The sequence below is a fragment of the Canis lupus genome, chromosome 3, assembly GCF_003254725.2.
Source record: "Canis lupus dingo isolate Sandy chromosome 3, ASM325472v2, whole genome shotgun sequence".
NCBI classification, from domain to species: domain Eukaryota; kingdom Metazoa; phylum Chordata; class Mammalia; order Carnivora; family Canidae; genus Canis; species Canis lupus.
Window position 1 is genome coordinate 52,633,131 of NC_064245.1, and position 20,753 is coordinate 52,653,883.

The window sequence follows — 20,753 nt, forward strand, 5'->3', positions numbered from 1 at the left end:
AAATTACTGACATCAAGAATGAAAGAGAAGTTTCACTGCAGACCCTGCAGTCAGGTGGAGTCCTGCACTGAACCCGTAGCCCTTTTTACCAAGCCTCCCAATGTCATCCTTATCATCTGGATTTTAACCTCTGACAGCTCTGTATATCCCCTGAGCTGATTCCACCCCCCTCCCTTTCCAAGCTCTCCCTATAGTGTACCGTAAACAACCCCCCCCCTTGGTCTCAGCCTCTACCATGAATATTCCCTTTACCTTCTTGGAAGCCTGGCTTCTTCTATTTGCAACAGGAAATACTTTCTTTTTTTTTTTTTTTTAAGATTTTATTTATTTATTCATGAGAGACACACAGAGAGAGGCAGGTAGAGACACACAGGCAGAAGGAGAAGCAGGCTCCATGCAGGGAGCCCGAAGCGGGACTGGATCCCGGCACCGTAGGATCACGCCCTGAGCCGAAGGCAGATGCTCAACCTCTGAGCCACCCAGGCGTCCCAGGAAATACTTTTGATTCATTAAGTATATTCCCCGCTACTATAAAAGTAACAAGGAAATACAAAATTATAGACAATTTAGGAAAGAGTAATATAAATTTAAAAAGTAAATCAGCATAATGTCATCACCCAGAAACCATGACAGACAACTTTCTGTACAGTTTTATCTTAACAGTTTAAAAATATACACATAGGGATGCCTAGGTGGTTCAGCGGTTGAACATCTGCCTTCTGCTCAGGGCATGATCCTGGGGTCTTGGGATCCAGTCCCCCATGGGGGCTCCCTTCGAGAAGTCTGCTTCTCCCTCTGTTCGTGTCTCTGCCTCTCTCTGTGCCTCTTATGAATAAATTAATAAAATCTTTAAAAAATAATAAAAATATTCACATAGAAAATCCAGGGTTCTCACTGCATGCAGTTTGGTAGTCCTTTTTTTTTTTTTTTTTAATCTACTATTACATATAAAAAGCTACAGGATGTTCCTTCCCTTTAGGGTGTACCATGCATTAACCATTGCCAGTTCCCATTTGAGCTGTTTTCCAATTTTTCTCAAGTTAGCTGACTCTGATAAACATACGTCTTTCATTTGTATCTAATTATCTTCTTCAGAGAAACTCCTTGAAATCATTGGGACAAAGGAAATGAACTTGTTAAGACTTTTTTCTTAAATCACAGAAAACGGAAGTCTTTATCATCAGATTCTACTCCATAGAAAGCCTGGGGTGGCTTCATCCCAGTCTGAATCAGACCTTCTCCATCCAATTCCCTCCCACTACCAAGTTTGCAAACTTAGTAAACTCCTCCCAGCAGCCCGCACCCGCGCCTGCGCACAATCGCCCAAACGCCGGCCTCCAGCCCAAAAGGGAAACTTAAGGACACGCCCCCGAAGCACAACCTCTTTAAATTTTAAAACGAAGGCCTCAGCCAATGAATGTGAAGTTTCTCCCGGAACACGGGGCCCCGCTCACGGCCACGCCCTCCGCCAATTAGGCAGAGGGCTTCTCCGTCTCCCTTCCAATCAGCGCCCAGGATGGAAGTTACTCACGTAAGGTACGTAAGGCAAGCGACCAATAGGAGCTGATTTTGGGGGAGGGCTCCGCCAATGGCAGGAGCACTCGGAGAGCGCGGGAGCTTTTCCACCGCAGCTCCTGAGGGAAGCGGTGAATGGCGCTGGTTCTCTGAAGCGAGGCCCGCGGCTGGAGCTCCGGGGCTGCGGCGCGGGCGCCATGGCCTGCTGTCACAACGTGATGCTGCTGCTGGACACCGCGGGCGGTGCCGCCGGCCGGAGCTCAGTCCGGCGGGCAGCCCTGCGCCTCCTCACCTACCTGAGTTGCCGGTTCGGCCTGGCCAGGGTCCGCTGGGCCTTCAAGTTCTTCGACTCTCAGGGGGCGCGGGGCCGGCAGTCCCGCGTGTCTGACTTCCGTGAACTGGGGGCCCGCTCCTGGGAGGACTTCGAGGAGGAGCTGGACGCCAGGCTCGGGGCCGGCGCCCACGGCGCCCACCTGCCGGGCCCCGCGCCCAGGGCCAGCCACACGCACGGCGCCCTGATGGAGACGCTGCTGGACTACCAGTGGGACCGGCCCGAGATCACGTCGCCCACGAAGCCGATCCTTCGCAGCAGCGGGAGGAGACTGCTGGACGTGGAGGGCGAGGCCAGGGAGGCCGAGGCTGCGCTCGGGGGCTTCGTGAACGCGGTCTTCCTGCTGGCTCCCTGTCCGCATTCGCAGAGGGAGCTGCTGCAGTTCGTGTCCGGCTGCGAGGCCCAGGCCCAGCGCCTGCCGCCTCCCCCGAGGCAGGTGATGGAGAAGCTGCTGCCCAAGAGAGTCCAGGAAGTCATGATCGCCCGAAAAATCACCTTGTACTGGCTGGATACCACCGAGTGGCCTAAGGTAAGTTCGCGGTGAGCTCTGACTTGGCGCGCGGTGTCCTGCTGGCTGACCGGGACCTGGCGGTGTCTCCGCAGAGGCGGGGAGACCCAGAACGAGACTAGCACGACCAGCATGTGTCTCCTTCAGAAGGAGAGTCCTGTGATTACGAACTGGGACGATAGGTAAGTAGATCCTTGGTACATCCTAAGGTCAGCATTTAAGGTCCTTCATAATTTGGGTCCTGTCTGCCTTCCCCGGTTCTACTTTTCCTACGAATCCTCCAGCATATTATTATTATTATTATTATTTGGGTCCTGTCTGCCTTCCCCGGTTCTACTTTTCCTACGAATCCTCCAGCATATTATTATTATTATTATTATTATTATTATTGTTGTTATTATTATTTTAAGATTGTATTCATGAGAGAGAGAGAAAGAGAGAAAAAAGCAGGCTCCATGCAGGGAGCCCGAAGGAGGATTCGATCCCGGGACTCCAGGATCACGCCCTGGGCTGAAGGCAGGTGCTAAACCGCTGAGCCACCCAGGGATTCCCCCTCCAGCATATTATTGAAGCATCCTCTAGTCGTTCAACAAATCTTGACTGCTTGTTCTGTCTTACCAGTCACCCTGAATGCCAGCGCTCACTCTGCTATGCCTGTTTAAACTCCTCTCTAGCCTTGCCCCGTGGCAACTACTCAGCCTCAACTGAATTTCCATGCACTTTTGTGGCACCTACCCTTTCCGGGTTATAGGTTCCAATTGTGCAAATCGCCTTTCATTTAGTCTAAAATACCTCAAAGGCAGGTACACACACACACCTTTGTATTCCCTGCAGATGCATGTCGCTGAACATTGTAAGTGGAATGAATTTGGGTACTTACAATGGTAAATGGCTCATTTGGATCTTTATTGAGCCAGTAGGACCTCTGCTTCCGTTAAATACACAGAGATAAATATGTACTTTTACCCTTAGCATTTTCCTTCTGTCATCTTCATTTAGTGAACAAATAGTCATTGAGAGGGACGCCTGGGTGGCTCAGTGGTTGAGTGTCTGCCTTCAGCTCAGGTGGTGATCCTGGGGTCCTGGGCTCGAGTGCCAAATGGGGCTACTTGCAGGGAGCCTGCTTCTCCCTCTGCCTATGTCTCTGCCTCTCTCTGTATCTCTCAAGTATAAATAAATAAAATCTTAGAAAAAAAAATCATTGAGAAGCCATTACATCCAGTGCCCACTATACTGTTAGAGCTGTGGAGGGGTGTGGTGGTCAGCTGAGGTGGTTTACCTTCTAGTGAGGAAGATACATTAAACAGATAAGAATAAACAGGTGAGCAGGAAAAGGTAGAAGGGTGGGGGACTGTTGTATAAAGGGTCGGGAGTGCTCTATGAGCAGAGGAGGTGACAGAGGAGGAACAGGAAGGTTGGGAAAGAACATTCCAGGCAAAGAGCAGGTATAAAAATTTGAACTGGAAATAAGCTTAGTTTGTTTCAGAAAGCACATGTCCTTTTCTAGACAGTAAAAGTGCGCAGTTTCTTCTAATTGCTGGGCAGTGGCTTAACCAGGTCAAATAAGTGGGCATGTGTTTCCACTTATTGGAAACACATGTCATTAAACTAGGAGTGGGTTAAATTGCAAGATTACAAATGGAAAATGAGCAGGTACCTAAAGAATGATAATACAATGTTAAAATTTCCAACATGCTTTCACACACAAAGCTCAAAAAAGACATCGTAAATCCAAAATAAGGCAGCAGTGGCTTGTCAAAGAAAAAGAACAAAGGTCTTCAAGGTGATTGTAAACATTTGAGAAAATGGAATTCTAGAACTTAAAATTTGTTAAGGCAACAAATCAAGTTTTGGACATAGTACACAAGACCTAACTGCTTGATTTGGGATAACTGACACCAAGTCACACCAAAAACTTTATTCTGGAATTATATCAGAAACTGGCTAGAAATAAATCTTAGCAGATGGGGCTTGGAGATTTTTCTCCTTTTTCTCTTTTTGGAATAGCATTGCAATAAATAGATTGACCGAATCTTTTTAAAGATCTCTTTCAGTTCTCACATTCTACCATCTGAGGGAATGGGTCCTCTCTGAGGCTTTCCTTCTCACATCTGCTATGTTGTTTCCCCTAAGAAAATGCCTATCAAACTTTTCTGGGATTTTTTTTTCTGGTTAAGATTCATCTTTTCCTATTTGGAAAGCCTCTGCCCAGCCACACTAGAGACAAAAGGGAGCTTTAGTTTCTGTCCTTGGAGACCTCTTGCTATAAGGAGTAGAGAAAAATCCATGTCCTGTCTTGTGGAGCTCACAGTCTGGGAAACAACTGGAGGAAATAGAACGTGGACTCAGACTAGGGGAGGAGGGATCCAAGCACAGGACTCTTGCAGGATAAAAGGGAGCATGGGAGATCACTGGCACGCTTTTGACTTTATGCCTCTCATTTATTCACCCATTTATTACATATTTGCTAGATGTGCTGGATGTACCATTAGTGAACCAGACACGTGTAGTTCCTGCTCTCTTGGAGTTTATAGTCTTTTTTTTTTTTTTTTTAAGATTTTTTTTTTTTTAAGTAGTCTCTGCTTTTTTTTTTTAAGTAGTCTCTGCGCCCAACGTGGGGCTTGAACTTAACCCTGGTATCAAGAATCAGATGCTCTACTGACTGAGCCAGCCAGGTGCCCCTGAATTTATAGTGTTGTGGACATTTATAAGTCTCCAAATTTTAAACTATCACTAAGATTTTCCTCTCACTTAATCTGCAATATGCATAGAAGTGAAAAATGTAACTGTATTCTATATACTGATTTTTTTAATCCTGTGCATATATTACTTCTCATCAAAAGTTGATATCTTTTCAACTCTTATTAAAACTTTACCTTTCAGCTGATGAGCAAAAAAAAAAAAAAAATTTTTTTTTCCCTGGATGTCCTCTAGCCAGAATTTCTAACAACTTCAACAAATTTTTTGTTTCTCTTCGGCAGAAAATCCTTCCTAATCAGGATCTCTGGTAGATGAGCCAGCTTACTGTTGTCCCCCATAGCAATGAACACAGGCAAGGACATATGAATGGTTAACAGGACATATTAATTGATTAATTTCTAAACTGGCATGCATAGCTGAAACAAAAGTTTTACAATATATTGTTTATCTACACTGTGAGATATTTTCTTTTGGGCTCTTATACTTTCTATTCTGTTTTTTTGTTTGTTTTGTTTTTGTTTTTGTTTTTTGCTGTTGATCCTTAGCCAATTGATCCATCAAAGGGTCATGACCCCTGTTTTAAAAGCACTATCCAAAATGGTTCTTGGATCAGTTTGTCCTTGTCTTGCTGTGATCTTTAGCACTCTTATGCCCCTTTTTAAACTTGAATAAAGGAAAAGTTTGGAGATGACTGGAAGACCTTACATTCCATAGCAACTTATGGTTTACAGTTGTTAACTCCTGTAGAGTAGGTAAACCAGCATAATAGCTGTATTTTGGAGTAGATGCACTTCCATCATGTTCCCATATTACTTGAATATTGTCATGTTATATTGTGCTGTTAAATATTTCATATTATTGCTGTTTTACTCATTCCATCCCCAACTTTAAGATTTTAGAAGACAGGACTGGGTCTTGCTAATCCATGGTCTATAAAAGTTTGTTAAAAGAAAATTGAACACTTTGCAGTGAGGAAATAAAGACTGGCTTTTACAGAGAAAGCAGGATTTGAGCTAGATTACCCAAGTTGGAGAAGAGGGGGAAAGCACGGGAAACAGAACGAATGAACCAAAGTGTGGAAAATCAGTTAGGTGTGTTCTGGAAACAGTAAATGGTTCAGTGTGCCTGGAAGGTAGTGATGGGTGAGGGAAAGATAATGTCTTTGGAAAGGTTGTTTAGGGCTGGGCTATGCCCAAGAGTTACTTTATCATGGAGGCAGTGGGAAGCCCTTGAAAGTATTTGGAGAAGTAACATGATCAAATTTGTGATTTGGAAGAATACTTAGAACAACATGGAGGACAGATTAGAAGCAGGACACAGACTTCAGCGGCTGTACAGTAAGAATCCAGGCAACAGATGACGAAGGCAGTAGTGAGAGCAGGCTGTACAGTAGCAGGATACTAGCCATTATTTGTGTTTGGCTTAAATACAGTAATTATTTCATTTGATCCTTTAATGTAGATATCAACTTTACTCTCTCCTGCTCTCCCCAAGCTTTATTTGTGGATGCCCCGTTTGTTTATTATTATTTTTTATTATTTATTTTTATGGTGAAAAAATTTAGATTTATAGCCAGCTGGACTCAGTTTAGATGATCCCAATTTTGTTGGCAACATAAAGCATCATAGTCAGGAGCCAGTCGAACATATGCTTTCTTCTCTTCATCAGGCCTGATCAAGGTGTTGACCTTGGCCACATCAATGTCATAGAGCTTCCTCACAGCCTGTTTGATCTGGTGCTTATTGGCCTTGACATCCACATGAACACAAGTGTGTTGTTGTCTTCTATTTTCTTTATGGCTGACTCAGTCAGGGGGAACTTGATGGCGTTGTGATCAAGCTTGTTTCTCCTGGGGGCGCTCTTTCGAGGATATTTGGGCTGCCTTTGGGGACGCAGGGTCTTGGGTCGTAGGAATGTAGGTGCCTTACAAATCTTTTTTTGTGACTGTGCCGCCTTTCAGCACTGCTTTCTTAGCTTTCAAAGCCTTTGCTTTGGCTTCGGTTTTGGGAGGGGCAGGGGCTTCCTTCTTCGCCTTCGGTGCCATCTTCAGTGAAAGGGATTTCCAAGGCTCGTTTCCACGGGCTTATAGAGCTGAGTCTCACCCGGATGCCCCGTTTATAACCACCTGAGGTTCGTTGTCATTTTTATTTTAGTTGTGGGAATCCCCGGACCACGTTGGGTACTGGACAATGTGTGAACTGCTCCACCTTGTAGGAGGCACTATCTTACCCTCCGAAACTTTCAGCCAGGATTGTGCAAAAGCTGGGAAAATACTGCTCGGTGGTGAAAAAAACCGGTCAACTGAATCTCCCCTCTCTTCATGGATTTCAATTCTGCCACCTGATGCCACTTTAAACTGTTTGCTCTATAATTCTCCTGCATACGAAGCCTCATTTCCACGGACTGAAGGAACGTTATTTCTCCCTCTTGAAGGTAACCAGATACTCTTTTGGGAGGGACGCTTTATGGTCTCAGGCATGTTGATTTCTTCAAGGCAAGTCCATGCTTTTCACTTCTTTAGAGTTTCCCACAGTCTAGGCACTCAGTGAATGCTTATAATCAAGATGTCTGTGCAGGATCAGGTACCACAGGAAAGTGTTAAACACAGGCACAGGATAACTACCAGCCCACCTATAAAAAGAACTAGCAAGTGATTTTTAAAGAATTTCCCAGCTATTGCAAAGAAGGTAATATTGTTCAGGTGCCTAAGCAAAGGGGTGGCAAGATTTCCTGCCTCATAGACGAGACTGATAAATTGAAGACCACAGAGAAGCAATGATTGATGAAGAGAAGAAACAATAAATTAGTAAACAGTTTGTAAAAATGGTGCTCGTTACCATGTTAGACTTCATAAATTTGTTTTACTGTATGATCTACTGTATAGTGAATCTTCTTTCTGAATCCCATATTCACACAGGAGTCCTACCATATAGAGTTGTATACATAAAACTATGTTATATATTATGTGCAGTTTAAGGAAATCTCAAGAGTAGTTTGTGTAAGCAGTTTTGTCATAATCTTTAGAATTTAACATTCTCATAAGATGTGATATATTGTATTTATGAATTCAAGAAGCAATAATGTCTTTTTTTTAATAAGTAATGAGCATTGCTTAAATATTTATTTCTAAGGCATAATTATTGAGAAGTGCTGGCATTTAGTTGTACCCTCACTGTCCGTTCATTTATAGCTCTTCCTGTAGAATGAAATGCACTTGCTATACTAGCCTGTTGGCAGTAGAATGAGGGTTGAAGTGTGAAATGACAATACTAGTACCACAACTGACAATCTCATTTTTTTCTTACTATTAAATCTGTTTTTAGTAACTATTACATTAAAATTTTAATATTCTTTATTTCTAATAGGGAAAGAGATTCAAGAAACATGGACAGTTACTCTAGAGCCCTTGGCCATGCATCAGAGACATTTTCAGAAACCAGTCAGAATTTTTCTAAAAGGCACAGCAAGCCAGTGGTGTCTCCCAGCAAGTAGCAGTTTGGGCACTGATAGCTGGATGCTGCAAAGTCCAGAGGAGAATAAATCAACTCAAAAGATGTTATTTCAGCAGCTGATAAGCAGACTGACTGCCGAAGAGGTACACTTGGTAGGTTTCTGGCGCATGCTAAATTCTTCTGGTCTAGAAGCACACTGATGAGGTGAAATTAGTGTGTTTATGAGATGCCAAGGATTGTTCTACAAAACGTAGTTTCAGTGATGCTTGTAGCATCGTGACAATGCTCATTAGTGAAGAAACAGCTTATAAAATTGCCTGTACCTTGATTCCAATGAAGTTAAATTATATTAGCAGGGGGGGAAAAGGTAGTGGACTGAATGGAATGCAAGTATTAGTTTAGGGTGGTGAAATAATGCCTGATTTCTCGTTATTTTGTAAGTGTTCTATTATAAATTTTTATATAATATCATTTTTAAAAAGCCCTACACTGTAAAATTAGATTTAATAGTGTTTACTAGTTATACAAATTTAGAAATGTCTTCTGAAAAATACATACATACTCAGATTTGATTGAAAGGTGATGATTATTTATTTATTTATTTATTTATTTATTTATTTATTTAGTGATGATTATTTTTAAATGACCAGCAAATTTCTTACTTTGTCTTTTGCCTTTGTAACCTCAGAAGGCTTCTGTCTTCTGGATCCCATTGTGAGACATTTAGAGAAGAACTGTATAGTCTCTGAACTGATGTTCTAAGAGTTGTGTGTTCTGATGGGAAGAGCACTTGGGGCAGGAGTCAGGCCGTTTGGGTTGGTCTCAGCTCTGCTGCCCAACCTTGTGATCTGAGTAAATCCCTTAAGTGGTAGTATTGCCTCACGGTTAAGAGCATGGGTTTTGAATTCATATGCACCTGGCTTCTGTGTCTTACTGAGTGACCTGAAAGAGGTTATTGATTCCTCAGCCTTAATTCCTCCTCTGTAAAATGGGTATAATAATCATTTTTACCTCAGAGTGGTTGTGAGGACTCAGTTATAATAAACACATAATAAGTGCTTAGTAAATATTCCTGGTAACCTTAGATTTTTCTTATTTGTAAATTGAGAGATTAGCATTATATGGTCACTAAATTCAATTCTAGCACTAATACCTATCCAGCCTGTCTTTTCCACAGTTTTCTCTTTTATAATAGTAATCATTGGGGGATACTATCTTTTTTTTTTTTTTTTTTTACTAAGCTGCATACTTCTTAGCCATAGGTCAATAATCTTCTCAACTAATTAGAACTTCTGATGTAGGTTGCCAGTGTGGACCCTGGTGAAGGCTGGCCCCCCATCACAGGAGTTATTTCCCCCCTCTCTACCAATGCTACAATTCTCACTGTGTTCCGCACTGAGGAAGCTGAATTTCAAAGACATTTTTTCCAGACAGTTGTGGCAGAGAGCTCCCAGGATACAGCTTCCCCTTTTTTTGATGTTATGGATATTGTATTACATCAGATTCACAATTCACTTGAAGATCCAGCTACCTGCGGTAAGCTTTTGAACCAATAACTAAGATACTCCAGGACAGTGGTTTATAGTTTTTTCCACCATCAGAATTTTTTTTCACTGTGCTCTTAGTAAAACCCCAATATCTATTATAAAACAGATAAGAGCAACCTACAGTAATACTTTAGGCAATTTAAATCATCATCGTTTATAGAAATTTTGAAGTGCTTCTGAGGAGTCTAAAAGCTCTGTGAAACTAGTTTGAAATCAACGGTATAAGATGAAACCTGTTTTAATACATTTAATGAAGACTGCATATAAAATTATTATAATTCTGTCTACCTTCCAATTTGTTGAATTGTCACTAATATGATGCAAACTTTATTTATGCTAGGTATATATAAGTATAACCAATTTAATACTTACTTCATTTATTCAGCAGATTTATTGAGGGACTGCTATGGCAGGCACTGTTCTAAATGATGGGAATATCAGAGAACAATATAGACCAGAGTCTCTGTTCTTATATAGTGTACCATTTAGTCAGGGGAAATAGGACAATAAATAAGGAAATTGCATAGTATGTTTGAAAGAGATAAGTGCCATCATAATAAAGCAGGAAAAAAGGAATAGGAAGTGTCGGGTGGGAGGGTTGCAATTTTAAACAATCTTGTTGATAAAGTAGTATTTGAGCAAAGGCTTGAAGGAAGTGGTATGGAGAGAACATTGCTGATAGAGGCAACCCTAAGCACCAAGACTCTGAGAAGGGTGCATGTCTGTTCTGTTTGAGAAATGTGAACAAACCTGCAATTGTGGATTATTGGAGTAGCATTTTTCATAGACAACATAAGCTGATTGGAGTTGGTAGTACGGATGAAGGAAGGTTGTTATTGATGTGGCTTTGTGTGTCCTTTGTAAGAATGCCACCAGTGCGAGGGAGGAGCACTTAAATTCTCCACTTTGGTCCTAATGCCTCTTTTTCTGTCCTTCCTCTCCCATCTCTGCCCTTGTCCCTATAGCTCCTCTTGTTCCAGAGTGGGCCCAACAGGAGCTTGGCCGCACTGATCCCTGGAATGCAGCTGTTGTGGAGAAGTGGTTTCCTTCCTCCAACCTTAGTGGTGCCAGTTCAAGTTTGATGGAGTCATTTTGGTAAAACTTTTTTCTCTGGATATTGATTGATAAAATCAGCTCTCACCTACATATGGGCTTGTTTGTTTAGCATATCACATTTTCTTAGTATTATTTTCAATAATAACATTAAAAACTAATTACAAATGGGCAGCACATTGTTTACTCAGTTTAGAGTTTCAGTTTTACAAGATGAGAGTTCTGGAGATGGTTGGAGGTATCGGTAGCACAACATTAGGAATCTGCTTAATACCCCTGAACTGTGTACTTAAAAGGGATTGGATGGAATGTATTCATGGGATGTATATTTTACCACAATAAAAAAAAAAATTGGAAAAAATTAATTACAAAAATAAAATGCTCTCATTATGAAAGTCAGAAAATATTTAGTATTAAATCTCAGTAAAAATGAAAAATAATACATTTGTTATGCAGCTAAGTTTATATGTAAAGGAAGATTTATAGAGCTTAAACTATCTTTTAAGGAAGAAAAGTTAAAAAATCAATTAACTAAGGTTTCAGTACAGGAAATAACGCAAGAGAATAGTAAACCCAAAAAACAAGACAGTAATAAAGATAAGAAAAATATGAATCACAGAAACAGTAGAAATCAACAAACCTAAATTGATTCCTTGAGAAGCCAAGTAAAATAATCTATAACAAAATCGAGCAATTTTCTTTTTTTAAAGACACAAACCATACTAGAAATGTAGAAGAGGGGTGCCTGGGTGACTTGGTTAAGCTACTAACTCTTGATTTTGGCTTAGGTGTTAATCTTGGGGTAATGGGATTGAGTCCACATGCGGCTCTGTGCTTGGTAGTGAGTCTGCTTGAGATTCTCTTTTTCCCCCTGCCCTCTATCCCCTGGGTGCACTCTCTCTAAAATAAGGAAATAAATCTTAAAAAAAAAAAAAAGAAAGAAATCTAAAAGATAAAGCAGAAATTAAAAAAATAGTATTAAGAGATAAAGTAAAGATTTATTTTTGCTATAGAGATAACCATTTGTTCAAACTCCATTTGCTAAAAAATACTCTTTTGCTCACTGAATTACTGTGGTACCTTTGTCAGAATCCATTCACCACCATCTTATAGGTCTATTTCTGAAAAGAATCTAGTCCAGAAATTGTTAATATCACATTATCTGGAGTACTGTAATCAGGTAGTCTTAGTCCTTGCAACTTTGTTTTGTTTTCAGAATTGCTTTGACTATACTAGATCCTTTGCATTTCACTGTAAATTATAGAATTAGTTTGTTAATTTCCACCAGAAAAGCTTACTGGGATTTTTGACCAAGAGTGCACTGAGTCTATAGGTCAATTTGGAAATAATTGACTTAATAAGAAGTCTTCTGATTCATGAACACAGTACAACTCAAAAGGGCTAAGACAGAACAGGTGCTTTTTCCCCTCTATGATAGCAGTATTTACCGTAAAGTTCTAATGAGTAAGGCAGTGTGGTATTGGTGCAGTGATTGACAGAGAAACCCATGCAACCCTAGAGAGCCCCCAAAATGACCCACATTTGTATGGGAGCTTGGTAAATGACAGAGGCAGAATTATAAATCTGGGAAAGAATAGACTGTTTAATAAATGGCGGTGTGGCAATTGGCTCTCCAGAAGAAAAAAGATAAAAATTAGATTTCTACTTCACAGCATACACAATGATAAATTCCTAATACATTTTTAAAAACAAATGTGAAAACTTGAAAGTTGTAGGAAGGGCATAGAACTTACTTGAAAAAAATAATAATGCTCAGTTTAGGCAAATCAAAATGAAAACTCCAATAAGAAAAACCCCACAAGATTCTATCTTATACCCATTAGATTGTCCCAGGTCAATAATTCTGATCTAGCACACAGAAAAATAAGAACACTGTGGATGATAGGATTGTAAACGGTTGCAACCATTTCAGAGAGCAGTTTGTATTCCTAGTGGAGCAGAAACATTACATACTGACAACCAGCAATTCCACCTGTATGTGTTTCTGTTAAAGAAGTATTTGTACAAATGAGAGAGATACACTCAGTTGTTCATTGCCAGTCATTCAAAGTGAAAAAGTGGAAAGAACCAGCTGTGTCTCAGTGGGAAGTGGATAAACAAACTATGGTTATATGATAAAATATTATAGATTAGTAAACTGAATAAACTAGAGCTGTTTATATGCTCATGAGAAATATGTGGAGTACAGACAGAAAATTGCAAATTGATGTATGATATTTTTAAAAACTTAGAATGTATAATAGCAATTATGTTGGCTTTGATACATAAGTATGCCTCTATAAAAGACACACGGGTCTAGGAAACCTCTGGAAAGAAGGTATGGGAAAAGATTGGGACTTTTCTATGTATAATGTGTAATTTCATTAAAACAATCTGAAATAAAAGGGTAAATTGTTAGCAAGTATTTAGTCTTGCTGAGGGGTACATATCTAATAATGCTTTCTCTACTTTTCTGTGTATTTGAAAAGTTCAGAAGTTCTAAAAAATTAACAGAAAGAAAAACCCCTCAGTAAAAGGCAATCCCAGCACACTTAGGGACAATCAGTCTGCTTTAGATCTGCTGCACATGTGAACCCGAGGGTCCCAGCAGATTCAAGTAATGTCACCATAACTCTCCTCTAAATCAAATCATATCACAAAATGGAAGATAGTGAAATACAAGTAATACGTTTTGAAAGTTGGGTGAGTTTCCTAGTTTGCTTAGTGACTGATAGTAGCCCTAGACAGAAAAGCATTTAATAACCAATTATCCCCTCTGCCCCACTTCTCCCTTTCTCATCAATCCCAAATTAGTTTATACTATGATGTGAAAGAATTATTTATTTATTTATTTATTTATTTATTTATTTATTTAAGATTTTATTTATTCATGATAGAGAGAGAGAGAGAGAGAGAGAGGCAGAGACACAGGCAGAGGGAGAAACAGGCTCCATGCCAGGAGCCTGATGCGGGACTCGATCCTGAGACTCCAGGATCATGCCCTGGGCCAAAGGCAGACGCTAAACCACTGAGCCACCCAGGGATCCCTGAAAGAATTCTTTAGATGCTGCTGTGACACTTATTATACTGTTATGTCATCTTATACTTTAATGTTTGGACACTGAGTAAAAAATAACTGGAATAGTTTCATTAGACGTATACCTGAGGACATTAAGAATCTTATTAATAGGGACACCTGGGTGGTTCAATCAGTTAAGTGTCTGACTCTTGGTTTCGGCTCAGGTCATGCTCTCACCATTGTGGGATTGAGCCCTGTGTCAGGCTCTGTGCTTATTGTGGAGTCTGCTTCAGATTCTCTCTCTCTCTCAAATAAATATATAAAATCTTTAATCTTATTAATAAAGCTGTCAGTACCACATGTAATGATTACTGATTTTAAGAACAGATATTTTTTGTTCCTGAGTCTGTTTATTTTTAAATATTTATTTATTTTAAAGATTTTATTTATTCATGAGAGACACACAGAGAGAGGCAGAGGGAGAAGCAGGCACCCTGCAGGGAGCCCGATGTGGGACTTGGTCCCAGGACCCAGGGATCATGACCTAAGCAGAAGGCAGACACTCAAACCACTGAGCCATCCAGGCCGCCCCCCCTCGACCCCCCACCTGCGTGTTTAAATCCTGAGAAGAGACCTACATTTCCCTCCTGAGAAGATATTGTTTTGTTTTTGTTTTTGTTTTTGTTTTTGTTTTTGTTTTTGTTTTGAGAAGATATATTTTTGAAGACTTCTTGTGCAGACATCTTTTGATTAGCTTTTAAAAGGATAATGCATTATTAAAGCATTTTGGAAAAACCAGAATTTCAGCTTTATACTAGACCTCTTGCCTTCTTCATAGGTTACTACAGGCTGCCTCATCTAATAAGGAAGAGTCTTCCAAAACTGAAAATGAATTAACGTGTTGCCTGTCGGAGCTCTACCAAAGAAAGTCTCGGGAGGAATCCAGTGTATCCAATCAGGAAGACAGCAAAAAGAAACGTATGCACACAGACTTTTTCTTGAGGCAGTCTTTTTTGAGTGTGTATGTTTTAGAAGACTGGCGTTCCCTGAAATGAGGTTGAAATGGTAACTGAATAAGAGAAGGATGAGTTCTTACATTTCAAATTTGAGAATGATTATGTTAATACAAAAGTGATGTTAAAAATTGCCCATAATTCTACCTTCTTAATAAACCATTTCGATTTTTACTTATAACAGAAATATAAATACAACTTTGTGTGCTACTCATAAATACTAATCTGCTGCCTTGCCTTTTTAGTTACTATTTCACTTCATTGTGTCACGAAATTTATGAAATTCTTACATTATTGAGCAGATTGTTTTCAGTTTTTGTTATTATAAATAATACCGTAGTGTACATCATGCATATGATTTATTCGTTGAGCGGCTTCATTAGAATAAGTTGTCAGGGTCAAAAAGTGGGAAAAAGTAGCTTTTGATGAAGACTGCTCAGTGGCCCTTCAGAAGCTTCCTCACAACTCTGACCATGAGGGATCACTGAAATGGAGCTGTTTGGCATTTACCTTACTGAAAATCATCTGATCCTATTGCAGTGTTTAGTTCCTAAACTTCAGTTTATTTTATTTTATTTTTTTATTTATTTTTTTTTTTATTTACTTATGATAGTCACAGAGAGAGAGAGAGGCAGAGACACAGGCAGAGGGAGAAGCAGGCTCCATGCAGCGGGAGCCCGACGTGGGATTCGATCCTGGGTCTCCAGGATCGCGCCCTGGGCCAAAGGCAGGCGCTAAACCGCTGCGCCACCCAGGGATCCCTCTAAACTTCAGTTTAAAGAAGAACTTTCTACTCTATATTGTAGCTACAAAGAGTTGGAAGAACCACCTAATTCAGATCATCCTTAAGGGATATACTTTATTTCAGTATTTTTTCACAGAATATTAAATCTGAATTAAAGTGGCTCCTAATTCTGCAGAAGTAAAAGCTATTTTACTCTTCATCCCATGATGCTGTTTCCATAGGTGGGGTCCCTCGTACTCCAGTGAGGCAGAAGATGAATACCATGTGCCGCTCCTTAAAGATGTTGAATGTTGCAAGGCTGAATGTAAAGGCTCAGAAGTTGTGTCCAGATGGCAGTCCAGATGCAGCTGGGGAGAAGGGGAGTCGAAGGACAGCAGATAAACTGGAAAACCGAGGAAGGATACTAAGAAGCTCTAAGCCTAAAGGTATTCCTCAATTCCATTGCTTTTGGGTGTTTAAGGCCATGTTTGCTCTTTCATACCCTCAATTTTTTATAAGTTTTGATCCTGTCTCTCAATTAACGAATGTTTATCAAATGTCTGCTGCATCCCCCAAAGTGTGTTATGGGGAATACGATAAAAGTAAGGTTGTGTCCTGTTCTCAGTTTATCCCAACCACAAAGATGATAATGATAATTCATATGTGTAGACATATACGCACACAGACATGTATAAAATACATAGTAAACTAATGAACGTAATACATAAGAAAGCCAAGAATCTACAACAGGAAAGACTTGCTTGTTGGGGAAGTAAAGACAGTAAGAGTTGAGAATGGGAAGGTCAGCCTTGGGCTGGAGCAGGTTGAGGAAGTTTCTGAAGAGTCAGTGGAGCCTAGGCTAGACGTTGAGGAGAGAGCAGAGTTGAGATGACAGGAACATAAGAGACAGTGTGCCAGATGGGGAATAGGCATATGCCAAAGTCACAAGAGGGGCCATGGCATGGCCGTAGAATAAATGGTTAAAGAAGCTTTATACATTTAGGAATAAAGAGAAAGGGAAAAACTTTGTGATTGCTGTAGGGTATTGCAATCTTTGAGAATTGGGAGGAAGAATTTCATCCAGTAATGTTAATTTTCCTATTCTTTATTTCTTTTCTAAAAAATGGATAGAATTGCAGTGGGTTTCTCATTCTCAGGGCGCCTTCTTAGTTAACGCTGCCAGAGCCAGTCCTGTGAGAGGACTTGTAAAGATAGCTTATGGACCTTGAGCAGTAACTGCACAATGTCACCTTTGATATCTTTTGAGAATTCTGGAATAAAATTTTTCTGCTCCTTGAAAGTTTTGGTCTTTCTTTTCTTTTTTTTTTTTTTGCCTGTGGAATGCTAGATTCATAGATGATCATCAGTTTGAATGAGACAGAGCATCTTTAATGAGCTAGTAGAAGTATTTGAGGATGTGGATGGTCCATTCAAGGGGGAGCAAAATTAATAGCACTCAAGACCATGTGCTATAATTAACACAGTTTCTGGACTAGATTCTGAGCATAAATAGAACTGTCTGACAGTGGCACATTGGCTTTTGACAAAGGTGCCCCAGTAATTTAGTGGGCAAAGGATAATCTTTTCAGCAAATGTGCTGAAATAAATGAGTGCCTTTATGGAGAAAATGAACTTCAACCTTGCCTCTTACTAGTTATTTCAAATGTTTTCTCTATTTTTTTCATTTTAATATTGCTTATTTATGCTTTCCCTTGTTCAGAATGGCTCAGTGTTACTATTGGTTTCTGTATTTGGCTTTTCAGAGAATCATTTTTTTGTTTCTGTTGACATCTCTTGTTTCTTATTTTTTTTCCTATTTTTGTTCCTATATTTATCATTGCCTTCATTTTGAGGGCTTATCGTAACTCATGTCATTTCTTGGGTTGGACCCTCAGCTAATTGGTTTTTATTTTTTCTTTGTTGAAAGATTACTTAAGTCTATGAATTTTCCTTTAAGTATAAATTTAACTGCATTATATAAGTTTGCCATATTCTGCTTTCATTGATACTCTCAATATTTCCTGACACATATAATGTAAGGAAATTTCTTAATCCAATCTGATAGTTTCTACCTTTTACCCAGCAAGTGTATTTGTAAAATAAATGTTTATAATTACTGATAAGCTTGGATAGTATTTGGTGTCTTATTTTGTACTTTCTAAAGTTTTTTTCCTTTTTAGCAGGCTATGGGATTAAGTTTTGTTTATTCCTCTTTTTTCTTTCTGTTAGGTTTGGAGGTTATATAGTTATTGTGGGTTTTTTTAAAGATTTTATATTTAAGTAGTCTCTACACCCAGAGTGGGGCTCAAACTCACATCTGTCTGATCAAGAGTTGCATGCTCCACCAACTGAGCCAGCCAGGCACCCCTATAGTTTATTTTCCGTTAATGGTTATCCTTAAATTTATAACATGCACACTTGATTTGCAAAGCGTTAAAATGACCATCTCTGTAATTGCTCAGCCTCTACACTATTGACGTTTTGGGTGGGATCATTCTCTGTTGTGGGGGCTGTCCTTTGTGCTAGGAGATATTGAGCAGCGTCCCTGGGTCTCTGGCCTCTGCTCACTAGATGCCAGGAGCATCCACCTCCCCAGTCTGGCAACCCAAACAAAGCCAGGTGTCCCCCAGGAGGCAAAATTTTAGTTGACAACCACTGGCTTAAATAGTACAATGACTTCAGTTGGATGTCATGATCAGTTTGGTTGTTTTTTTCACAGATTTTAAAACGGAAGAGGACCTCCTATCTTACATACATGAAAATTACCAAAAGACTGTGGCTGCAGGAGAAATCACATTGCATTCATGTGCTCGGAATATGATCTCAACCATTAAAGCGTTCCTAAAGTCCAAGGGCACCAAGGAATTAGAAGTAAGAGAGTATGGATGCTGCTGTCATAGATGGAATGGTTGGTTGCTCACTGGTGGGTTTGGTTCACTTGTCCTGGGAAGTGACTATTATGTGATGTGTGGTTCACAAGTAAGATTAAGCAAGAGGGTGAACATAAGTCCAGACCTTGGAAGGTGGACATGGTGAAACTGGTAAGACAGAAACTCAGGAACCAGGCCAGGTGAGTGGTAATAACATGTACTTGTTTTCTAACGAAATCTCTGTCCTCCACTGCATGATAGCTGTATCAAGCCAATGGTTCTTCTCCAGAGTCACTTAGAACATTCTTTTAAAATGCTGGTGCCTGGCTTCCTCAAGACCAACTGAAACAGATCTCTGGGGCTTGGGTCCTGGGCATAGGAACTTATAAAAAGCTTGCTAGATGATTCTTTTGCACAGAGAGTGTTGCACACTACTGGTTTAGACTGTAGTATCATTGTCTTTATTCATGGTTAGTGGTGAAAGCCAGCTGCCTCTTCTAAAATGGATAGGAGGGGCAGCCTGGGTGGCTCAGCGGTTAAGCGCTGCTTTCTGCCCAGGGCATGATTCTGGAGACCCAGGATTGAGTCCCATGTCCGGCTCCCTGCATGGAGCCTGCTTCTCCCTCTGCCTGTCTCTCTGCCTCTCTCTCTCTGTGTCTCTCATGAATAAATAAATAAAATCTTTTTAAAAAAATAAATAAAATAAATGGATAGGAGTTGTTTAATCCTTAATTACTTTTTTAAAAGTAGGCTCCATGCCCAGTGCAGGGCTTGAACTCACAACCTTGAGATCAAGAGTTGGATGCTCCACCAACTGAGCCATCCAGATTCCCCTATAGTCCTTAGATTTCTCAGTTACTCTGTTAGGGATTTTTTTTTTTTTTTTTTTAAAGAAAGGTCAGATATGTAGGCTTGTTGTATGTATCCCTCATCCCTTTCTTTTTTTCTTTTTCTTTTTTTCTTTCTTTTTTATTTTATTCTAAGAATTTTATTTATTCTTTTTTTTTTATTTTTTTATTTATTTATGATAGTCACACACACACACACAGAGGCAGAGACACAGGCAGAGGGAGAAGCAGGCTCCATGCACCGGGAGCCCAACGTGGGATTCGATCCTGGGTCTCCAGGATCGGAGCCCAACGTGGGATTCGATCCTGGGTCTCCAGGATCGCGCACTGGGCCAAAGGCAGGCGCCAAACCGCTGCGCCACCCAGGGATCCCCAGTATTTTATTTATTCTTGAAAGACACAGAGAAATAGACATAGGCAGAAGGAGAAGCAGGTTCCCTGTGGGGAGCCCAATGTGGGACTTGATCCCAGGATCCCAGGATCATGACCTGAGCCAAAGCAGATGCTCAACCACTGATCCACTCAGATGCCCTCCAATGCCCCTTTCTCTTAAATACTTCTTACCGTATTCCTTTTGAAGATATGAAAGAATGTTTCTTTTTCTTTCTTTTTTTTTTTTAAGAATTTATTTATTTAGTGAGAACATATGAGTGGAAGGGGAGGGAGAGAATATCAAGCAGACTGCATCAAGTACAGAGCCCAATGTGGGGCTCGATCCCACAACCCCGAGATCAAGACCTGAGCTGAGACCAGGAGTTGGATGGCTCAACTGACTGAGCCACCCAGGTGCCCCAGATACTCATTTCACTATTTTCCATTCAAGTGAAATAAGGAAGCAATTCGTAAGGGAATGTACTTCCCTTCTTAGGGCATTAATCAGTTGTGAAATAAATTAGAAATAATAAGTAACACAATATTCTCTTGTGTAATAATTTTGTATTTTCAGATGACCTGCCTGAATCAAGTAAAAAATAGCCTCTTAAAAACTAGCAAAAGTCTTCGACAGAATCTAGGGGGAAAACTGGATGAAGATAAAGTCAGAGAGTAAGTAACTACCTTGATTTATTTACTTGTTTTTTTACTGTCACTCCAAAACAGCTCCAAGATTTACTTGGATGAATTTTAAATTGATTGATGAATTGATAAATAAATACATCAAACTAGATTGCCAGT

At 40.2% G+C, this 20,753-nt stretch overlaps 1 protein-coding gene across 3 annotated transcripts in view; it reads left to right on the plus strand.

Moving 5' to 3' along the window:
• The first annotated feature begins 1,612 nt into the window (after positions 1 to 1,612).
• Positions 1,613 to 20,753, plus strand: part of TICRR (TOPBP1 interacting checkpoint and replication regulator) — a 45,349-nt gene continuing 26,208 nt past the window's right edge. For 2 of the 3 annotated variants that reach the window (XM_025437211.3, XM_035714553.2), the window contains exons 1-9: positions 1,614 to 2,375; positions 7,208 to 7,487; positions 8,420 to 8,658; positions 9,808 to 10,042; positions 11,019 to 11,148; positions 14,964 to 15,103; positions 16,105 to 16,308; positions 18,582 to 18,733; positions 20,527 to 20,624. In XM_025437211.3, coding sequence (XP_025292996.3) covers positions 1,713 to 2,375; positions 7,208 to 7,487; positions 8,420 to 8,658; positions 9,808 to 10,042; positions 11,019 to 11,148; positions 14,964 to 15,103; positions 16,105 to 16,308; positions 18,582 to 18,733; positions 20,527 to 20,624 — 2,141 coding nt within the window. In that variant the 5' untranslated portion in view covers positions 1,614 to 1,712. Of the gene's footprint in view, positions 2,376 to 7,207; positions 7,488 to 8,419; positions 8,659 to 9,807; positions 10,043 to 11,018; positions 11,149 to 14,963; positions 15,104 to 16,104; positions 16,309 to 18,581; positions 18,734 to 20,526; positions 20,625 to 20,753 lie in introns of all 3 variants that reach the window. The other variant, XM_025437212.3, reaches the window with a different exon arrangement.